Source organism: Centrocercus urophasianus, unplaced genomic scaffold (genome assembly GCF_019232065.1).
Source record: "Centrocercus urophasianus isolate 14NV4802_14NV808 unplaced genomic scaffold, USGS_Curo_1.0 seq_46, whole genome shotgun sequence".
NCBI lineage: Eukaryota > Metazoa > Chordata > Aves > Galliformes > Phasianidae > Centrocercus > Centrocercus urophasianus.
Window position 1 is genome coordinate 1,258,819 of NW_024885044.1, and position 18,979 is coordinate 1,277,797.

At 41.7% G+C, this 18,979-nt stretch overlaps 1 protein-coding gene across 3 annotated transcripts in view; it reads left to right on the forward strand.

The window, feature by feature from the left end:
- Positions 1-18,979, forward strand: part of TSHZ2 (teashirt zinc finger homeobox 2) — a 203,776-nt gene that overhangs the window by 119,232 nt on the left and 65,565 nt on the right. Inside the window, exons 2-3 of one of the 3 annotated variants that reach the window (XM_042834365.1) lie at positions 8,946-12,024; positions 12,280-14,786. In XM_042834365.1, coding sequence (XP_042690299.1) covers positions 8,946-12,016 — 3,071 coding nt within the window. In that variant the 3' untranslated portion in view covers positions 12,017-12,024; positions 12,280-14,786. Of the gene's footprint in view, positions 1-8,945; positions 14,787-18,979 lie in introns of those variants that run through there. The other 2 variants (XM_042834364.1, XM_042834363.1) reach the window with 2 other exon arrangements.

The window sequence follows — 18,979 nt, forward strand, 5'->3', positions numbered from 1 at the left end:
GGGTGCATAGAAAAATACTGTGCTTACCAAATATTCTTTTGGAATAATCATAGAATGCCTTGGGTTGGGAGGGACCTGTTGTTATCTCTCATTCCTACGGAAGGGTAAAAGGTAGAAAAGAAACGTGCACTAAAATCAGTAGGAGATCCCACTGACCTGTGTTAGTGCTGGAAGGAGGAAAACCTCCTCTCACAACACTTCATTAGATGTGGACATTGCTGTTTTCCATGACACAGAGTGAATTTTGGCTGCTGTTCGTGACTCAGGAACGGCGCTGCACGTCTACTGGCTGTATGCTTGAAGGAGATGTTTTGACCTTTCTCATCTCTGACTGGTGTTGCAAAGATGGAGTGATGTAGAGCAGAGATCTTGTGACAGAGTAATAATAAGAAAGAATCTGACCGCCAATTGCTCATTACTGGATCTCTTTTAAATGCCAGAACCTTCTATGTTTGCCTTCAAACAACACTGAGCACCTAAATCACCGTAGTAAACAGATATAGAAAGAGACAGAAAGGTTAAAAGTGTACTCATAATCTCTTGCTTTTCCTCCTAAACATGTTTGATAGCAGTATTGTTTCTTAAAAACAATATGACCTCATTTGTAAAGCAATATTCATGCTAAGCTAGTCAGCTGTTAAATACACCCAGCACTGTGCATTATGATGAAGCTAAACCAGAATTTCAATTATTTTCTGGACACATTTAAAATTATAATACTTTACTGGGTTAGTGTTATAGTTCATCCAAATTACTCACAAAGTATCATATCAATCTCTTGCAACTGCTTATTGCTTACATATCTGAGAAGTTAGTCGAAGGAAGATGCTGGCTGGGTAATGACCTTCATGCTGGCTTAGTGCTTTGATGGTTATGTGGCTATAAGTGCATGGATGTCTAATGGTCAAAAGTCAATGTTTGTTGGCCGTAATATTTATCACAGAAGAAACAGACTATTCATTTGGACCGGCATTTGAAACAGTATGTTCCTGAAGGAAAAATAAAGAGGGAAATAAAGCACTTGATGATCCATGTGTTCTTGACTGGTGTCCCTTCTGCAACGAATCCCAGTGAGTAAAATTCATGCTTCCAAAACTCGTGGAGTTTGTTTGTTGCCTGGAATGAAAGATTGAAACAGAGCCAGAGGATGAGGAAGACGTATTTCTTCGTGCCCTTACTTTCTACTTACTTAGCTTACCTGAAGAGATGCTAAGCCATGCCTTACCCAGCTGTGAGTGATGAGTGCAGGTTTATTGGTATTACTGGCAAGAATGGCTTAAAGCAGATCTCACTGGAGCTTCACTTTACCTGTGTGTGTGAAGGGAAGATCAAACACCCACCTCTCTTTAGACAACTGTTGTAATAACAGTGCACTTGTAAGGCCATATGAGTATTTTTAATAAATAGGCTGCTAATTAGTGATCAAATGACTTGTCTCTCTCGTAGTGCCATTCAGTGCACTAAAGAAACATTAGTTATTAACAGAAATGGTAATTTCCCACTGTTGCAGAACTTACCTGAGTGCTTGAGAACAACTGTGTGAAGGGCTGATGCTTCAGGGGTGTTGCACACTGAGTGTTAAGGCCCAGCTCTTCTCAAGGGGAGTGAGCTGTGAGGAAGCGCTGCCCATGAGATGAGCCACGGGCTCCATGACTCAAATATGTATTTATTGTTTTTGTTGGGCTAAAGAAGCAGGTCTCCATAAGCATATTCCTCAGCTTCTTTCCATTTATAATTGTATTTAATATAAATGTACTTCATTACTGGAGAGCAGTCTTCTTGGCCATACAATAGCAAACAAATTCTTCAGAAGAGTCTTTAATTATTCATTTGGCTGTGCTATATTTTATGCTACTTTTCATAAATGTTAATCTTTATTATTGCCCTACCAGGAAAAAAAATACAAGAGAGAAAGAAAGAAATACCTGTTATTAAATGACCTATCAGGCTGACATGGATAAATGTTGGTAGCTATTTAATTGTTTCCCATCTGCAGTTTTATACAGTTTCTATCAAACTGAAGGGTAATTTTTTTAGTAGCTGCTTATTTTAAATGTACAAAACCCTTGTGTGTAATTCCATTAGCTGCCCTACAGCATTGCAATCTACAGTTTCCCTGAGGCTGTTGTGAAATATTGATGAAATCCTTGCTTTTGTGGCTTCCTCTGATACACTAAACATTTGTCTGATGTTAGTTGAACTTGAATGGATCTGTTCAGAGCTATATCAGCAGTGACTTCAAAGGCTGTAAGGCTGTTACAGTTTTTTTTTACAAACTGAAGTTTCAAAGCCTTACCATGTGGTACTTTAAAAAAACAAAGTTCATATCAAATGAACCAAAGTGCTAGCAATACACTGGTAAGACTCATTACAATTTCAATTTATATAGATACATATATACTTCTTTTTTCACTCTGACTGTTAGCTCATGCCATTTAAAGAAACTTGGATTGGTATTTAGGGGAACCACGGGAAATGAACGAGGGAAAGCGGAATTCCAGACCCTGGTTTTAAATGAGGTAATGTGCACGTTCACAAAGCCACGGTGCTGTCTTCCACACCAATCTATAGGACAGGAGATAACTGAGGAAAGGCAAAGGGAGACGAAAGTTTCAGGCATTTGTTTTCTTACTGAAGTGATTTACAGCGTCGCAATTAAAATGACTAATGAGGAAAAGATATTTACTGCTACTCTGTTCCTCTGCTTGCTCGCGACAGGACTGCGTTTTGGAAAGCACCCTGTGTGTCTGCTGAGCAATGGAGTGCGGCTGGGCTCGGCGCTGTGGCGCTGCGATGGCTGTGTGCAGGGTTGGGCGCTGTGTGCTGGGCTCAGGAAAGTCCTGCTGGCAGAGGCACAGCCACGACGCGGTGGTTGAGTGCAGGGACAGCTCTTGGCAGTCAAACCATTCCAGGATCCATAACTGTCATCACTAGAACAGTGGGCGAAATTGCAATTTGGACAATAGCAAACACCTTCCATTGGCTCAAGGAATAAAATTGTAAGTTCCAGGGGTTTGTAGAAAATAGCAGGTAGAGGTGTTTTCTAATGAAAGGCCAACTATTCCCTGAGACTGTAAGCCTTCATGTAAGGAACAAGAAACATTGGTGTGGAGTATGGCTACGTCCACCTCTGGAACACAGGTCAGCTATCCAGACAGATGGAGTTGCCTTTTTTTCTCAGGGCTGTAACCTACTACATAAACAGCTTCATCCTTGAGAAAAAAATGATTCAGGAAAAAACTCCACAATTATTCCATCCCAGGTATGGACTCTCAGTTAAGCGGAATGCGTCACCTCTCTTTTTGCAGTCTTCCTTTTGTTTGTTTCCTTTCTTTTTTTTGTTGTTGATTTGCTCTGAGTTTGTGGTAGCTCGCAGGCCAATTCGCTGCACATATGCTCCCAACCGTGGATCGTTTTCATTTGTCTCATGACTGTGTAGGATGCAACGTAAAAAAGACATAATCTTTTTTTCTCCTTTGTGCTGCTGAAAGTCCCAGTGAAGCTGGTGGGTATTTTGCGTTCTTAACCAGTAGGAAATTGGACATTTAATAGAAAACTTTATACTGCAATTCTAATTAGAGTACAACAAAATGAAAACCCAAAATTGCTTCATTTCAGCATCATGTATAAATAATGGTTATGGCTCCATGGAGTTTCCTCTGTGTGTTAAAATTCGGTTGTAGCAGAAGCCACTCCGAGAGGGGCTGGAGATGCCTTCCCACTCCTCATCAGAGAAATCCATGCACAGGTATCCAAGCCATAACTATTCTAAAAATAATGTTCTTAAGAAGAGGAAGCAGGATATCGGGAAAGGTTTCTCTCTTAAGGTGAGGAGCTGTTTGAGCTGTTTTGGTTGCAGAGTGACTCCACTATGGTAGTGACTGAACCTTCTTTCCTAAGCTACTGCAAAATAAATTTGGATGTGATGGTAAAAAGTAACAGAGACAAAAGGTGCAAATAATTTCCTGTTACCAACAATAGAGATCTGGCTTCCCAGGAAAGAGGCTGTTGAGCCTAGGCAACTTTTTCTGGGATTTGAGAGAAGTCTGCAGCCTCCCTCAGGATGCTGAAGCATGTGGCTTCAGGAATGAACCTCACCCCTCTGCGATGTGTGGACCAGATGATAGAGACATTCCTTCATATCGTAACCCCTGTGGCTCAGAGGCAGACTCTCTCTGCTTCCTTCATGGCGAGAATGGAAACCTTTTCTGTCTTTTCCTTCCGCGTTTAACTTAGCAGAAAGTTATTTCCTCGGTACAAACATTTTTAACATAATCTAAAATGTCCTGAAATTGTATAATTCAATCTCATATTTGAGTTCTTACCATGAAATTCCATCACTTTTCCAGACTGCTCTTAGTCCTGTTAAATTACAAAATGCCTTTGATATAGGAGTTACAGAATAGAGTAGGGATCTTTTCCCCCTTCAGTTGCCAATTTATTTCTTCAGTAGATTTTCAAACTGTGATGAATCTACAGTGGGGAACTTCTACAAGGAGGCAGGCTAAGATTTGTCTTTGGGCGGCTAATATAGTTAGACATTTTTTGAGAAAAAAGAATGAGAAGTGGTCATTATCCATTATCTGCATTAAATATCTCAGAGAAGGAAACAGCTTTTGCCAAACACAAAAAGATGTTTGAGTTGAAGCCAGACAATAAGGAAACAAGATCACCTTATAGTACTGTGAGATTGTTCTACTAATGATGTTATTTCATGTGAAACTAGAATATACATGAAGAAGTGCAGATGGTGAATGGGTTTTACATGGATTAGTGGTGTTCTGGAAGATGATGCGCTGTCCCTTCTCTTGGCCGAAAATATATTTTCCAGTCTTGGAAAGAAACACACATATATATATACACATATGTATGTGTTTCTTTATGTGGAAAAAGAGCAAATTTGAGTTAAAGTAATATCCACTGGTGGAAAAGTTACCAGCAAAATCAGACAGTTTTTTAAAAAAGTATGCAATCATACTCTGCAGTTCAAATTCAGAAGAGCTGTACGATGTGGTGCACATTGCATTGCAGGCCATTGCAGCGCCTGGCAGCTGGGGTTGGGCTCAGCGTCGCTGGGCGCTCGGCTCACTGCTGTCTGATGGACAAAGTTTCAAGGTAAATGTGATGGAGTTTTGCATCCTGAATATCAAAATAGAAATTTTGCATGTCGATTAACTATTCTTTTCTTTTGGACACTGCAGAAATGTGCTAGAAATATGTAGGAAAATGGTATCTCTTGAAGAAGAAAGCATCAGCTGTTTACTGCACTGCTTGTCCCAGAGAAGCAGATTGCTTCAGTTACTGAGAATCCAATCACAGAGATATGGTGGGAAGTAATAAGAAATAAGTTGAAACATTTTAGAATTTTATTATCCATGTGATAATATTATCCTTTCTTATGTCATGTTTTTGACTTTGCTATCTTGGGATCAATCGGCACTAAAACCAAATTCTGTGTCTCCATTCAGGAAGCCAGAAAGTGCTTCCATTAAATGCTCTGAAGCTCCTGGTCTTAGAGATGCTGAAGTTTCAGTCCCTTGTGTCCTTGGTACTTCTCGTTGCCCATCTCCCATCTCAGCCTGGGCCTGTTTAATTTCAGTGGGAAAATTTCTCAGCTGGGAAAAGGAGGAAACATTCATCTGGTAACTGAGTTTGGATTTCTTTTTTTCTTTTTTCTCTTTTTTCCATAAGACAGCTATATATGAGCAGCTCAGAGGTTTGGAATGTCAGAATCAGCCTGGGGGAGAACTGGTGGGAAAAGAACAGGTCACTCAACAATTTATTATATGGACATCAGTACAATGCCAAAATGTATGCTACACATTACAGACACTGCATTTAAAGCGTATGAGTGTACAGGCTCAAGACACCCTTTATATGTAGCATATGCAAGAAATAATGCAAACTTAAATGAGTGTAATTTCTGTTAAACAGCTGCATCAGTTGACACTGAGCACACACACACTGCTGGGTGTGCACAGCAGCTCTGGTACCACAGCCTGCCTGCTCAGAAGAGACTCTGCTGATCTGAAAATGCTCACAGTGACTTGAGTGGTTTAAATAAATGGAAATTATTTTAGAAGTGGGATACCAAAATGTGTTTTCAAAGCTGCTCAGAACTCTTACCTGTTATTAAGATGGAACTGACCACTGATTTTGTGAAATTTTGATGGTACTTTCTAAGAAGTTGTTTCAAGGCTTTTTTTGCTAAGATTGCATCTGAGCGTTATGCAGCCTATAGAAGAGGATTTCTCAGCACGAGTTACTCTTCTGTAAAGGTTATAGTAAACATGTCAATGCCTAATTAAGCAGAAAAATTTATCTGTACTGTGGGGGATATGCAGCTGCCTGGTTCTTCTGTTTCTCCCAGTCAGCCCTTCAGAAGGACAAAGGAGACAGCAAAGAGAAAACTGCCGTATGTATCACCCAAAGGAAAATATTACCTTCTGGTGAAAGATGGGTTAACAGCATTCTGAGAGTTGGTGCTGAATTCGAGAACCAAATCCGCACCGACTGAAAAGCGTGCGGATGCTATTTGTTGTCTGTTTGGTCTGGTTCCTCCCTTGCATTCCCTCCTTAATTTTGTTGCACTGAGTGTGAGGTGCAACGCGTCCTGGTGTGGGGCCAGAGCTGCTGCCACGCGGGGTCTGCAGCGCGGTGAGCAACACGGCAGCCCTGCTCAGCACTGCGTGCTGCTGCGCAACGCGGTCAGCGCTCTGCATGCATGGGGGGTTCTGCCAGGTCCCTCCATTCTCTGCATCCTCTGAGCTCTGAATGGGGTACAGGGTGAGCATCATCTGGCCATCAGGGGGGATATTTAAGGATGCAAAATAATCATTTTATTCTTACTCTTGTGTTTAGTGCCTGCCTCCATCTGATCAACAGTAAATGGGGCCGCGAATGTTTGCAGTACCCCAACACACTACTGAAAGACTTGTTGGTTTAATATTTAACACAGCACTTCATGTTTAGCTTCTTTGCTAGTGTTTCTGTCACTGTATGATTATTACTTAATCATGTGAAAATGGTGTCCAGGTCCTTTGCTCTGAGCCGTTATCTGTACCTCTGGTTGTGAAGCTGCCTGGTGTTGCCCAAGAGTAAGTCAAGCTCACATCTATGGAGGGCCTAAAGCCACGGGAATGGTGCAGGGAAGTTGGCTTGCGTGCATTTCTAGTGCATCAGGACAGAGAACCATCACTTCCTTCTTCTTTTACTGCAGGTTTATCCACTAAGCGGTTCCTCTGCTTGTGCTTCAGCTCAAGGCTTGGCAGTGAGCATCCATTGGGAGGGGTCACATATGCTCCCAATTCTTAAATGCAACTAGACTGAAAAATTGAAACACATCTGAAAAAAATCGTGGAAGGCCTTGTCTGTATGTTAGTCAGAACAGTTCCAGCTTTTCTGCCCATCCCTCTTGATTTGTGAGAAGGATATCATTTGCACAGGAGAACTGAGTTCAGGATGGCAAAATAAGACAGGTCCTCAAACAGGCATTAGTTGGTCATTCTCAGAAGCAGGGAAGGAATTTTAAACAAGTAACACTTTCAGGCTCATCTGCATCCTTCTTTCTGAGCTTTTAGGGATAGGTTTTAAGTCTTATTCTGCAGTTACAAGTAGTAGAGTATTATTTTATTGTATTTTATTTTATTTTTGTTTTATTTTGATTATTTCTAATGGCAGCTCGGACTGTGGGTTTCTTCTTCACCTAATTCCCAGACACACAAAGCTAGGGCTGCAGTCCTCAACGCACTGCAGTGCAGTCACACGAGTGAGCAGATGAGTGTGCTCCCAAATGAACGAGCGCACCAACGTATCTCCTGCGAAGACTTCTGAAACCAGTGCTTTTGAAGAGTGGCTGGCTGTAGCACTGGATTGCATGCATTGTTTTGCAACATCTGGTAAAAAAACATTCACTTTTTTCTTTTGTAAAAACACGTCTGAGCCACCTGCTCTCTCCATCACTTCTGGAAGTCAATCATTGATTGTGAGGAGTTGACGGGAGTTTATCCACTGACTGCCATGGAAATGGTTCATGCTTAAGACTCTCCTTTTCTCTGCTGTTCAGACTATTTTTGCCCATGTTATCTCCCATAACTTCAGTAGAAGCACTGCTGTTATAAGGGAGGAAAAATAAAAGAAAAAAAAAAAAATCAGATTTCCTTAATTAATTTTAAAATTTACATCTTATCCAGTATCAAGTTCTTCTTATTAATTAATTAACCCCTTTTTTAAATAAGATCATTCAGGTCTTGTCCTGCTTCTTCAGTGCTATACTTTGGTCTACCTCTGTCACATCCTGTTCTGCAATTTCAGGGTTCTTGCCCTGAAATGTATGTATTTGTTTTTATTGAAGTGCAATTTGCTTTTATGGTACGCAGTACATTACTTTTACAAACAAAAGAGTTCCACTTAAGCCTATCAGTGCTTTCAAATGTTGTATTTTGACATATAAATTATTTGTGTATATTCTAAAGTGCTTTTTCAGGTGATCAAATGGTAAAAGATTACTGTACCTAGATGATTCTATGAACCAGGCAGATTATGGCAGTTATTTGTCTTCTGTTCTTTGCCAATTCTACCCTTCCTTTCACTGAGGCTAAAAACAATTTGGTAGAATTGAAGCTTTTAATATAAACTTTAAATTCTTACATACGAATTTTCCAACTGTCCTATTACAGGACAGTTAGAATTACAGTCCCGTGACAGGAAAATTATTAACTCAGAATCTCTGGCAGTTATAAAGAATTATGATCATCTGCCAATAACATGCAGCAACCTTCACAAAAAGAGACATCACTTGGCTTTTTTCACTTCCAGAACTAACAGGCATTAAAGTTGTAGATTAAAATGAAGTCTGGTAAAGAAAACACATAGTGAAACTAGAAACCTTGAACTGCAGTGTTCTCCGTTAACAAATTATTTCATATATTGACGTTACATTTCAGGTTACGTCCAAGAGGAAGATTTAAAGGAAGAGGAAGATATAAAGGAGGAGGAAGAAGATGATGATGACAATTCAACTGCTCAGCTCCAGGGCAGCAATGACACCGGAACGGATGAGGAACATGATGTGGGTCCTGAGCAGAAAGGGAACTTCAGCTACCAGAATTCCCCTGTCAGTCATATATCTACCCAAGATGCAGAAAATGAATCACTGCTGAGTGATGGTAGTGACCATGTGACAGATGTTAAAAGCATTTGCTCTAGAGAGCCGCAGGATCCAAAAACCAGCACCCATCCCAAAGCCCAGAATGAAGCACACAACTGCATGGATAAAATGACAGCAGTCTATGCCAACATACTGTCAGACTCTTACTGGACAGGCTTGGGGCTGGGTTTCAAGTTGTCCAACTCTGAAAAGAGGAGTTGCGACAACAGAAATGGAGGGAACAAAGCTGATTTTGATTGGCATCAAGACGCACTGTCAAAAAGCTTACAACAGAATTTACCTTCCAGACCTGTCTCGAAACCCAACCTGTTCAGCTCCGTCCAGCTCTACCGGCAGAGCAGCAAAATGTGTGGGACGGTGTTCACTGGTGCCAGCAGGTTTCGGTGCCGGCAGTGCAGCGCAGCCTACGACACGCTGGTCGAACTAACAGTTCATATGAATGAAACAGGTCACTACCAAGATGACAACCACAAAAAGGACAAGCACAGACCTACCAGCTACTCTAAGCCTCGAAAAAGGGCTTTCCAGGACATGGATAAGGAAGATGCACAAAAAGTTCTGAAGTGCATGTTCTGCGGTGATTCCTTTGATTCCCTTCAAGATTTGAGCGTTCACATGATAAAAACGAAACATTACCAAAAAGTGCCTTTGAAGGAGCCGGTACCAACCATTTCTTCAAAAATGGTCACTCCAGCAAAGAAACGTGTGTTTGACGTTAACAGGCCTTGTTCCCCCGATTCCACAACGGGGTCTTTCTCAGACACTTTTTCCCCACAGAAGAACGGGAACCTGCAGCTATCCTCCAACAACCGCTATGGCTACCAGAATGGTGCCAGCTATACGTGGCAGTTTGAGGCCTGCAAATCCCAGATTTTGAAGTGTATGGAGTGTGGAAGTTCCCATGACACCTTGCAGCAGCTCACGACCCACATGATGGTTACCGGCCACTTCTTGAAAGTCACAAGTTCAGCTTCGAAGAAAGGAAAGCAACTTGTTCTAGATCCTTTAGCTGTGGAAAAAATGCAGTCGCTCTCTGAAGCACCAGCCAACGACAGCCCGGTGTCGAAGTCAATCAGTAAATCATCATCTGCAGAATGCATAGCTCCTGCATCTGAAATTAAAAAAGAAAGTAAAAAAGATAAAGCTGATGATGCAAACAAAGATGAGAAAGCAGTAAAAACTGAAGAGTATGAGGACGCTCTTCAGAAACCACTGGATCCCACAATGAAATACCAGTACCTCAGAGAAGAAGATTTAGAAGATGGTTCAAAAGGTGGTGGGGATATTTTAAAGTCTTTGGAGAACACTGTCACGACAGCCATCAATAAAGCTCAAAATGGAGCACCTAGCTGGAGCGCATATCCCAGCATCCACGCAGCTTATCAGCTCTCAGAAGGAGCTAAGCCATCTTTGCCTGTGGGTTCCCAAGTACTGCAAATCAGGCCAACAATGGCCAACAAGTTGAGGCCCATAGCTCCAAAGTGGAAAGTCATGCCTCTCGTCCCTATCTCAGCAAACGTGGCTCAGTGCACTCAAGTGAAGAAGGAAACTGATGACAGGGAGGAGGTACAAAAGGACTATGCTAAAGAGAGCATTCAAGCTGAGCATGTTTCACTCAGCCAGAGTGAGAGGGGACCTATCCTCAAATCTGAAGCCTCTGGGGAGCCAAAAAAGACAGAACCATGTCCCTTGAAAGAGGAAGACAAAATTAAAGAGGACAGTGGAAAAGAAAAATCAGCCCTCAAGGAACCAACAACAGCTTCTCTTAGTAATGGTTGTGCTGCTGCCAACCATTCATCAGAGCTGCCTTGTGTCAACCCTCTCAGTGCCCTGCAGTCGGTACTGAATAATCACTTGGGCAAAGCCACTGAGCCTCTACGGCCCCAGTCCAACTCCAGCCCCAGCTCTAGCACGATTTCTATGTTCCACAAATCTAATTTAAATATGATGGAGAAGCCAGTTTTATCTCCTACTCCAACCCCACCAAAGCCTGCAAGCGTAACCAGGCACTATTTGTTTGAAAATAATGATCAGCCTATTGACTTGACCAAATCTAAAGGCAAGAAAGCTGAGTCAGCTCAAGCACAATCCTGTACTTCTCCACCTCAAAAACATGCTCTGTCTGACATTGCTGATATGGTCAAAGTTCTTCCCAAAGCTACTACACCAAAACCTGCTGCATCTTCAAGGATCCCATCTATGAAGTTGGAAATAGATGTCCGACGCTTTGAAGATGTCTCAACAGAAGTCTCCACTCTGCATAAAAGGAAGGGCAGGCAGTCGAACTGGAACCCTCAGCATCTTCTCATTTTGCAAGCTCAGTTTGCTTCCAGCCTCTTCCAGACATCCGAAGGTAAATATTTATTATCAGATCTAGGCCCACAGGAGCGTATGCAGATCTCAAAATTTACCGGACTGTCAATGACCACCATCAGCCACTGGTTGGCAAATGTCAAGTACCAACTTAGGAAAACTGGAGGAACAAAGTTTTTGAAAAACATGGACAAAGGGCATCCAGTCTTTTATTGCAGCGACTGTGCATCTCAGTTTCGAACCCCATCTACTTACATTAGCCACTTAGAATCCCATCTAGGTTTCCAAATGAAAGACATGAACAGGCTGGCTGTGGAGCAGCAAACCAAGGTAGAGCAAGAAATCTCCAGAGTTTCAGTTCAAAGGTCTCCTGAAACAATAGCTGGAGAAGAGGACACAGACTCTAAGTTCAAATGTAAGTTGTGCTGTCGGACATTTGCGAGCAAACATGCTGTAAAACTTCATCTAAGCAAAACACACAGCAAGTCACCAGAACACCATTCACAATTTGTAGCAGAAGTGGATGAAGAATAACTCTTAAGGTATGCATGCTCTATAGTGAGTTTTTATTTCATCCTTTTAAGGAGGCCTCTTTAAATATTCATACTTTATTCAATTTCAGTAGGAAAACACTATAAAATGCATAATGTACTGTTGCTTCATTAAACTAATTGCATGTACCTATTCATTTTATAATGTTTTCAGGAAGAGCGCTTGACAATTGCAGAACAACTATATAAAAAAAGTTGCTTCTTGTTAATATTTTCTCAGTACTCACTTCCCTTTTTGTTTCTAAGAATTGCTTCACATCCTATGCACTTCAATGTGGAATGCAAGAAATGAATGCTACTCTTTGCAGTGAGAATGGAAAAAGCAGGAAAAAAAAAAGGCACTGAACACCAAAAGATCGTTACCTCCCTCGGTGCTAATGCATCTGTAAATCTGATTCTGATGGGGGAAAAGAAGGCAATTCAAATGTCAAATTAATAAATAATAAATAGCCCGCGTTCCTGATACACTCAAACCTAGTCTCAAGAATCTACTGATGACTGAGAAGTTTATGTCTACAAGTTTAGTTATTCTTTCACTGATATTTGGACATTCCTCACTGTACAAACTGTTGATATTTTCCACTACCCAACACTTACTGTTGGGAGTGGCCTTTCCTGGCGCATCGCTTTAACCTTGCTCATGTCTCTGCTCATTTCGTTTTTAATCTTGAAGACATTTAATTGCGTTTTGTTTCCCGTTGGCGGCCGTGTCAGTCTGTGATACCACTGACTTCAGCACAAGGTTTCATGTGGGCTGGGGGGGCTGGCTCTTCTTTCAGGAAGCACTGAGATTTCTTTTACGCAGTTATATTTCCAAAACGTGTTAATATGATACTTCTGCATTACTGTTGATACTTTTTTTTTGGCTGAAAGATACACCGACCAAAGTGCTGCCACTGCCAGTGTTTATGGTATGTAATGTCATGTTCAGATTACACACCGTTTTTGCATTTTTAATTTTACTTGATTCGCAAACTCAAATCTTCTTGATTGAAATAAATATGCAGAACTTCTACTGAAAGTCCAAATAGAAGTTTTCTGTTCTAACACGTTTATTTCCAGCAAGGCTCTCTTAGTCATTCCCAGCAAATTCACCAGCAAACTCAGGCTCTGCTTCCATCTGCAGAATAATCATGTGCAGACTCAGATTTTCTCCATCATGTTCATTACTTGAATCACATTTGGGAAATGAATTCATCAGACAGTCAAAATTAAGGATGTGTTGTGAGTTGTCACTCACGCCACCTGCTATTGTGGCTATTCTCTGGCTAATTGAGGGTGCAAGCACTCCGAAGATGAATATTTGCTTGTGTGAAGATTTCACATTTGTTTGCTGCAAATATTCATGAAGCTTTAAGAAACACATTCTTTGTACGCAGCCAGCACAAGGACTGTGCGTCACTTACGCTCTGTTTAAAAGGCTACTTTTGGATAATGTAAGCCACTAATCAAAAGGTTGCTTTGGGATGGGTAATAGAAGCTATTGCTATAGTGTGTAATATTCAAGTGCAGTAAGATTGAAGTTTTGCACACATCTTGTATGTGCAGTCTCTATTTGACCAGATTTATTCTTTCTGCACATTTCAACAGGCAAAATTCAGTCCAACTGGAAGGGATTTAATTTTCTCCGTACTGCTAACATCCTTACATTTCTTTGTAGGCATTTTTAACCCAACATTAGAACCCAACACAAAAGGAAGAAACAAACGTACCTTGTTTATCTGAAAATAACAGATTTTGTGCTTAACCATTTTATTACCATTCAAAATCAATATACCTCCCAAAATATTGGGAAATTACAGGAGGTTGGTTGGGAAAAATATACCATATTTCACTTCCTTCCTCACCAGTTAATGATTAATAAGACTCTGACATTCGTCGTTTTCACATAAGAGATATCAGAGCAAACCAATAATTTGGGTTCTATCAAACAAAAGCTATCTGCCAAATACATTAATGTAACAGTTATTTTGGCATATTCATGGCTTAATACCTGACAAATGTTTCAGATTTGGTTTTAAAAGCACCGTATTATTATGAAGAGGCAAACCAAACACCCACCCACATAAACATGTTATTGTTCCTCAGGATTTGGAGAATAAGCACAAAGAAAAAAATCTGAGGGGGAAAAAAGGGCTTTCTGCACTGTAATAACCCACACAGACACATCACGAGTGTTATTCAGGTGGATGTGACTGCATAAATAAGGCACTGTCCTGCCTGCCTTTGGGTACCCAGAGATCGCCGTCCTTTTAATACTCATCCTTTTCTAATCTACATCAAGATGCAGGTTGTACCTCACCTTTGAAAAAATATATTTAAATGGCAATGACAGAGTGATAGCACTGTTATCTGGAACTATAATTTGAGTTGGTATGCATGATAGCACAAATTGTGTGAAATGATGGGGTATTTTGGATAGCACTGTAAAGGTTTTATGACTGTAAGCCTACCCAAGTTCTGGCTGCGCTGGAAGCGTGGAGGCCGCAGTTTATTCTTATGATTCCTTCCTGAGATCTGCAAAGAGACTAAATCATATAACAGGGATTTTCAGGGTTTACTTATTCTTACCATGTTATTGTTAAGATTCGGGATGCATTTGAATACTAACACAGAGGAGAGCACAGTGCTGAAAAACGGGGAATATAAAGCACACCAAAATTCTTACAGCATGCACGCGCATCTGCATTCACTTGTAGGCAATACTGTAGTGGCACAGACATAAAAATATATGGAAATAAATGGAAATAAAACAGTGGAAAGTGTATCCGAAGTACAGAAATACATAAAATACTTTTTATATTTTAATGAAATTTACTGTTAAAGGTGATATTTTAAAATGTTGACTATCATTAAAGTATAAATGAATAACCTGGGTTGGTACTGTAGAAAAATGTGTTATGCGTATGGATTTATTTTTAAGATCTCTGTGAGGCTGTTTATAAGAAATTCGCTATAAATTCTTCTTAAATGTAAAGACACACATATCTGTTTTATGTTCCTCTTCAGTGTTTTCTTGAGTTCCTTTAACTGATATGGGCTTAGTAATATAATGTAAAATTATGTGTAATATACAACAATCAGATGTCTCTATTCTTTTCATTTAACCTACTTCATGTTTGTTTTTATTGCTCTTCTTCAAAGAAACCCCGTGAACATTAGGGAGCGTGGCTTAATCAGAACTAATTTGTATGATGACTTATACCTTCAAAGAGGATTTCTTCCTTTTTTGCAGTTGAATTAGAATTTTTATGTTGTTCCAAGGAAAAAAACAAGCCAAAAGGCAGGGCAGAATTTTATCCCTTACTGTAAAGTCGGGTGGTGGCATTGACTGTCACTGTTGGTGACCGAGGCTCTCTCTGCTCTCTACAACTTTTTACAGAGATGAGTCTCTATAACGTTAAATTTACCAACTTAATTGGAGAGATTGCTTCACTAAAGGCCCTGATGAGCAAACAAGCAGCTACCTGAAATGAACTAATTGGAAATAAGGCTGCTGCAAAACAAAAAAATGAGTCATAATGGTAAACAGTTTTTCTCTGTTTCCTCCTTTGTCTTTTTTTAACCATCAAGTTTAAAGCTTCTGCAGTGCTTTTTTTTCTACTTTATAGGAGACAACTGACATTCTGTGGTAAATGGAAGAAAGAGCAGAGCAGAACTGAAAATCCTCTAATGCACTGACACTAACTTGCCCTCTATTGTTGAAAATGAACAGGCAATCATGATTGTTCATCAAATGGCTCCTAATGCAGTTAAAGCATTCAGCTATAATTTCTCCTTGCATTTATAATTACTGTCATAGACTGCACACCTCAGTGAGCAGATTAAAGCTATAAACTATTTAGCCGTAGCTTTAAGATGAGGAACTTGATTTGTCTGGCAGCAGTTATTTGTTAGAGAGCTTGACACTTCACATAAAAATGACTCAACTTGATGAAGAACAATGCAGTTTAAGCAATGCAGTGATTTTAAATCAGTCATTATACCACGCCCTGTAAGAATTGCAAAGCAATTTGTTAAATGATATATAGGACACGCAGATAACTGTATGTGTTAAGTATACCAAAATAGAAGATTTTTTTCTTCCATGGATTTTATTTTCTCCTCCCCTCTGGAGCTGGAGGAGCTGCTCTGAACATCATGTTTTGCTATTAGCCAGTATGGGTGTTACACAGGCAAGGCCAATTGCAAGAATCAGTTGTCTGAAGCCACACATTAGAAGACGAAGCAAGGCAACAGGGACAGGCTCAGGTGGGCCTCTGTGCTGCAGTCCCTCAGCAGGGGATTGCCCCAGCTGCCCCTCCTGCCTCCAGTCCACCCTGGTGAAAGCCCAGTCCTTCCAGTCCTTGGAAATTTCTCACCATTCCCCAAAAGCAGCAGATCAGGAATTTTTGAAATTCAGCATTCTGAAAACTTGGAACTTGCCCTGCCTAACATGTTCTCAGTCTAGCACTCACCCTTGTAAATCCAGCAGTGAGAGTTTGCTCTTGGCTTCAGTAAGAGCAGGGTCAGGGCAGATCAGGGTGCATCAGCATGGATGCATCCATGCAGATTTACCTGCTTTTTATGAATACTACAGGTTGCTATTAAGATCAGTGTTGTCAAAATTGTATTAGCTCATGCAGCGCACCAGGTTACCCCATATTGTTCCCAGGCACTGTATGAACATACAGGAAATGCCCCTAAAAGGCAGGAATTCTTCAAGGCACAAAGAGAAGCAACCTGTAAGTGTTTTGACCAGATCTTAACTGACCTTGAATAGCACCTACTTCATCGAGCATTCAGTATTCATAAGGATATCAAAATCTTACCTTCTCCTTGCTGCATCTGATATTATTAAATTCTACAGCCTTCATAATCTATAGTGGAGCAGTGTTACCCAGTGAAATTTCAAAGGAAGAGGACACATTTTACACCTCGTCAACCAAGTAGCGAAGAGAAGGAAAAGACATGAGCAGCATCCAACCCTCAACAGCACCTTCCAATAAACATGTTGTTTAGCAGGATGATCACTCTGTGCAAATATGATGGAGCACAGATGAAAAATGAGGAAAAGTGTAGATATGGCTTTATGGGAAAAGAGGAAGAGATTTCTCACTATTTATTGGGATAATGAACAGATAATTCATGATTATTAAGCTGTAGCACTCAGGTCTTATTCTGCCTCTCCTGGGCTGGGAGCTGGGTCTGTCCGTGCGTGGAGGTGGGATGTGTTGGTGTGGGAAGCTCAGCTCCATGCTGTGGTTCTCGTGCATCAGCGGAGCCACGCAGGATTCACAGCAGCAGATACCACTCAGGACCCTGCCTGTGAGCAGAAGAATGGGGCAGAAGAAGCCACGCACAGCACGGAGCTTATTTCATAACTGTGACGGTGTTTCTTGTTTGAGAGCATCTCAGTTCCAGGAAAGGGGCAGCAGACTCTGGTTCCCAGCCCATGATAAGGCATGTAGCATCAAGGCACTGCACTGGTCACAGCCTCCAGGAAAGCCAAGGGGCCCAAGGCTCCATCCTGCCTGCTCTGGGGGGCTGTGCATCCCAAGAGCACGAGCTGGTGGAGCCCTGGAAGGTGGGAGGTGGCTGGAAGGCTCCGACACTCAGTTCTATGAGGGGTGTCCATCTCTGGGGCACTGCGCTGGCTCTGTTGGCTCCAGATGTATGCGAAAAGTGCAGTGGGGACCAAGAGGAGGGTGTGCTGGGGGCATGGAAAGAGAGGGAATGGCAGCAGCATTCTGGGCAGAGGAAAGGAGGGAGAGGTGGGGAAGGAGGAGGCTTGTTCCTTGCTGGAAATTTGCACGTTCTCTTTATTAAAACAAAACAATTCCTCCTCCCCTCCAAAATCCCTGCCTGCCAGCACTCAGCGCGGCTCCTCTGCCAGGGGTCAGCACATGCAGGATGGGGGAGGGAAGGACGGGGGAGTGGAGGAGGTTGTCATGTCTAATGAATACCCTGAATGTATCGAGATATATATTTTTTTCATTTCAGAAAAGGTTCCATTAAGAGGGAGACAGCCCTAACATGTGCTTTGGCCCCTCATCAGATTTATGAGTATTTGCTCTGCTCTTTAATAGGAAACTCTGCAGCAACTGCCACCTTGCCTGCTCTCCCTGAGATACACAGTGGCTTCTCAGGGAAATGCACTTCATTATTAATGTGAATTTGTACGTTTTTATGACACTGCTTGGGGGAAGGGGCAGGCAGAGATTTCCTGGTGATATATGCTCATTTCTAACCATTTATTGTCCCAGACAATCGAGGAACAATGATAAACATTGTTACAGAAAGTGGAGAGTGCCACAGTGACATTTTTTGAAGGGAAAGGAGAGGTGGCTGGAGTGGTTTTCATGTGGTTGCTCCCCTCCAGTGCCTGCAGCAGCTGCATCAGATCGAGTGACAAAGCGGTCCTGCTGGTGGCACATTGCCTCCCCACGCCTGCCCATTTCTGAGGCCAGCAACAACCCTTTGCTCAGTGCTTTGCTGAAGCAGAGGGGGTACAGAGGAAAGGAAGGAGTGTCTCTTTTGGGAAGCCTCTACTGCAAAAAAGTCACAAGATTCAGAGTGAATGTTCAGTGTCCCCGGTGCCCCCTTGCCCTGGTAGTTTCTGATTTATTATTGATTGACCTGGCATGGAAACCCTGTGCATGCAGCAGCAGCTGCGAGACATCAAATCAGACCAGGAGCAGAATGGTGAGGGTGTGTGACTCGTTTACCAGAGCATTATCAGCATCTTCTGTTTTCTCTCTCTACTGCAAAGCTCATCTGTAATTCACACAGTCAAGCAGGAGGCCTGGGAGGGGATGAAAATGGTGGGCTTGGGCTGCATTGGAGAACCAAAACAGGGTCACCCTAAAGAGAGATCAGTAAGGCCATGGCTTCTCTGTGATCTCAATTCTCCTGCCTCTCCCAGCAGTGCTTTGCAGGCCTGGTGAAGGTCAAAGTCAGGTTACTC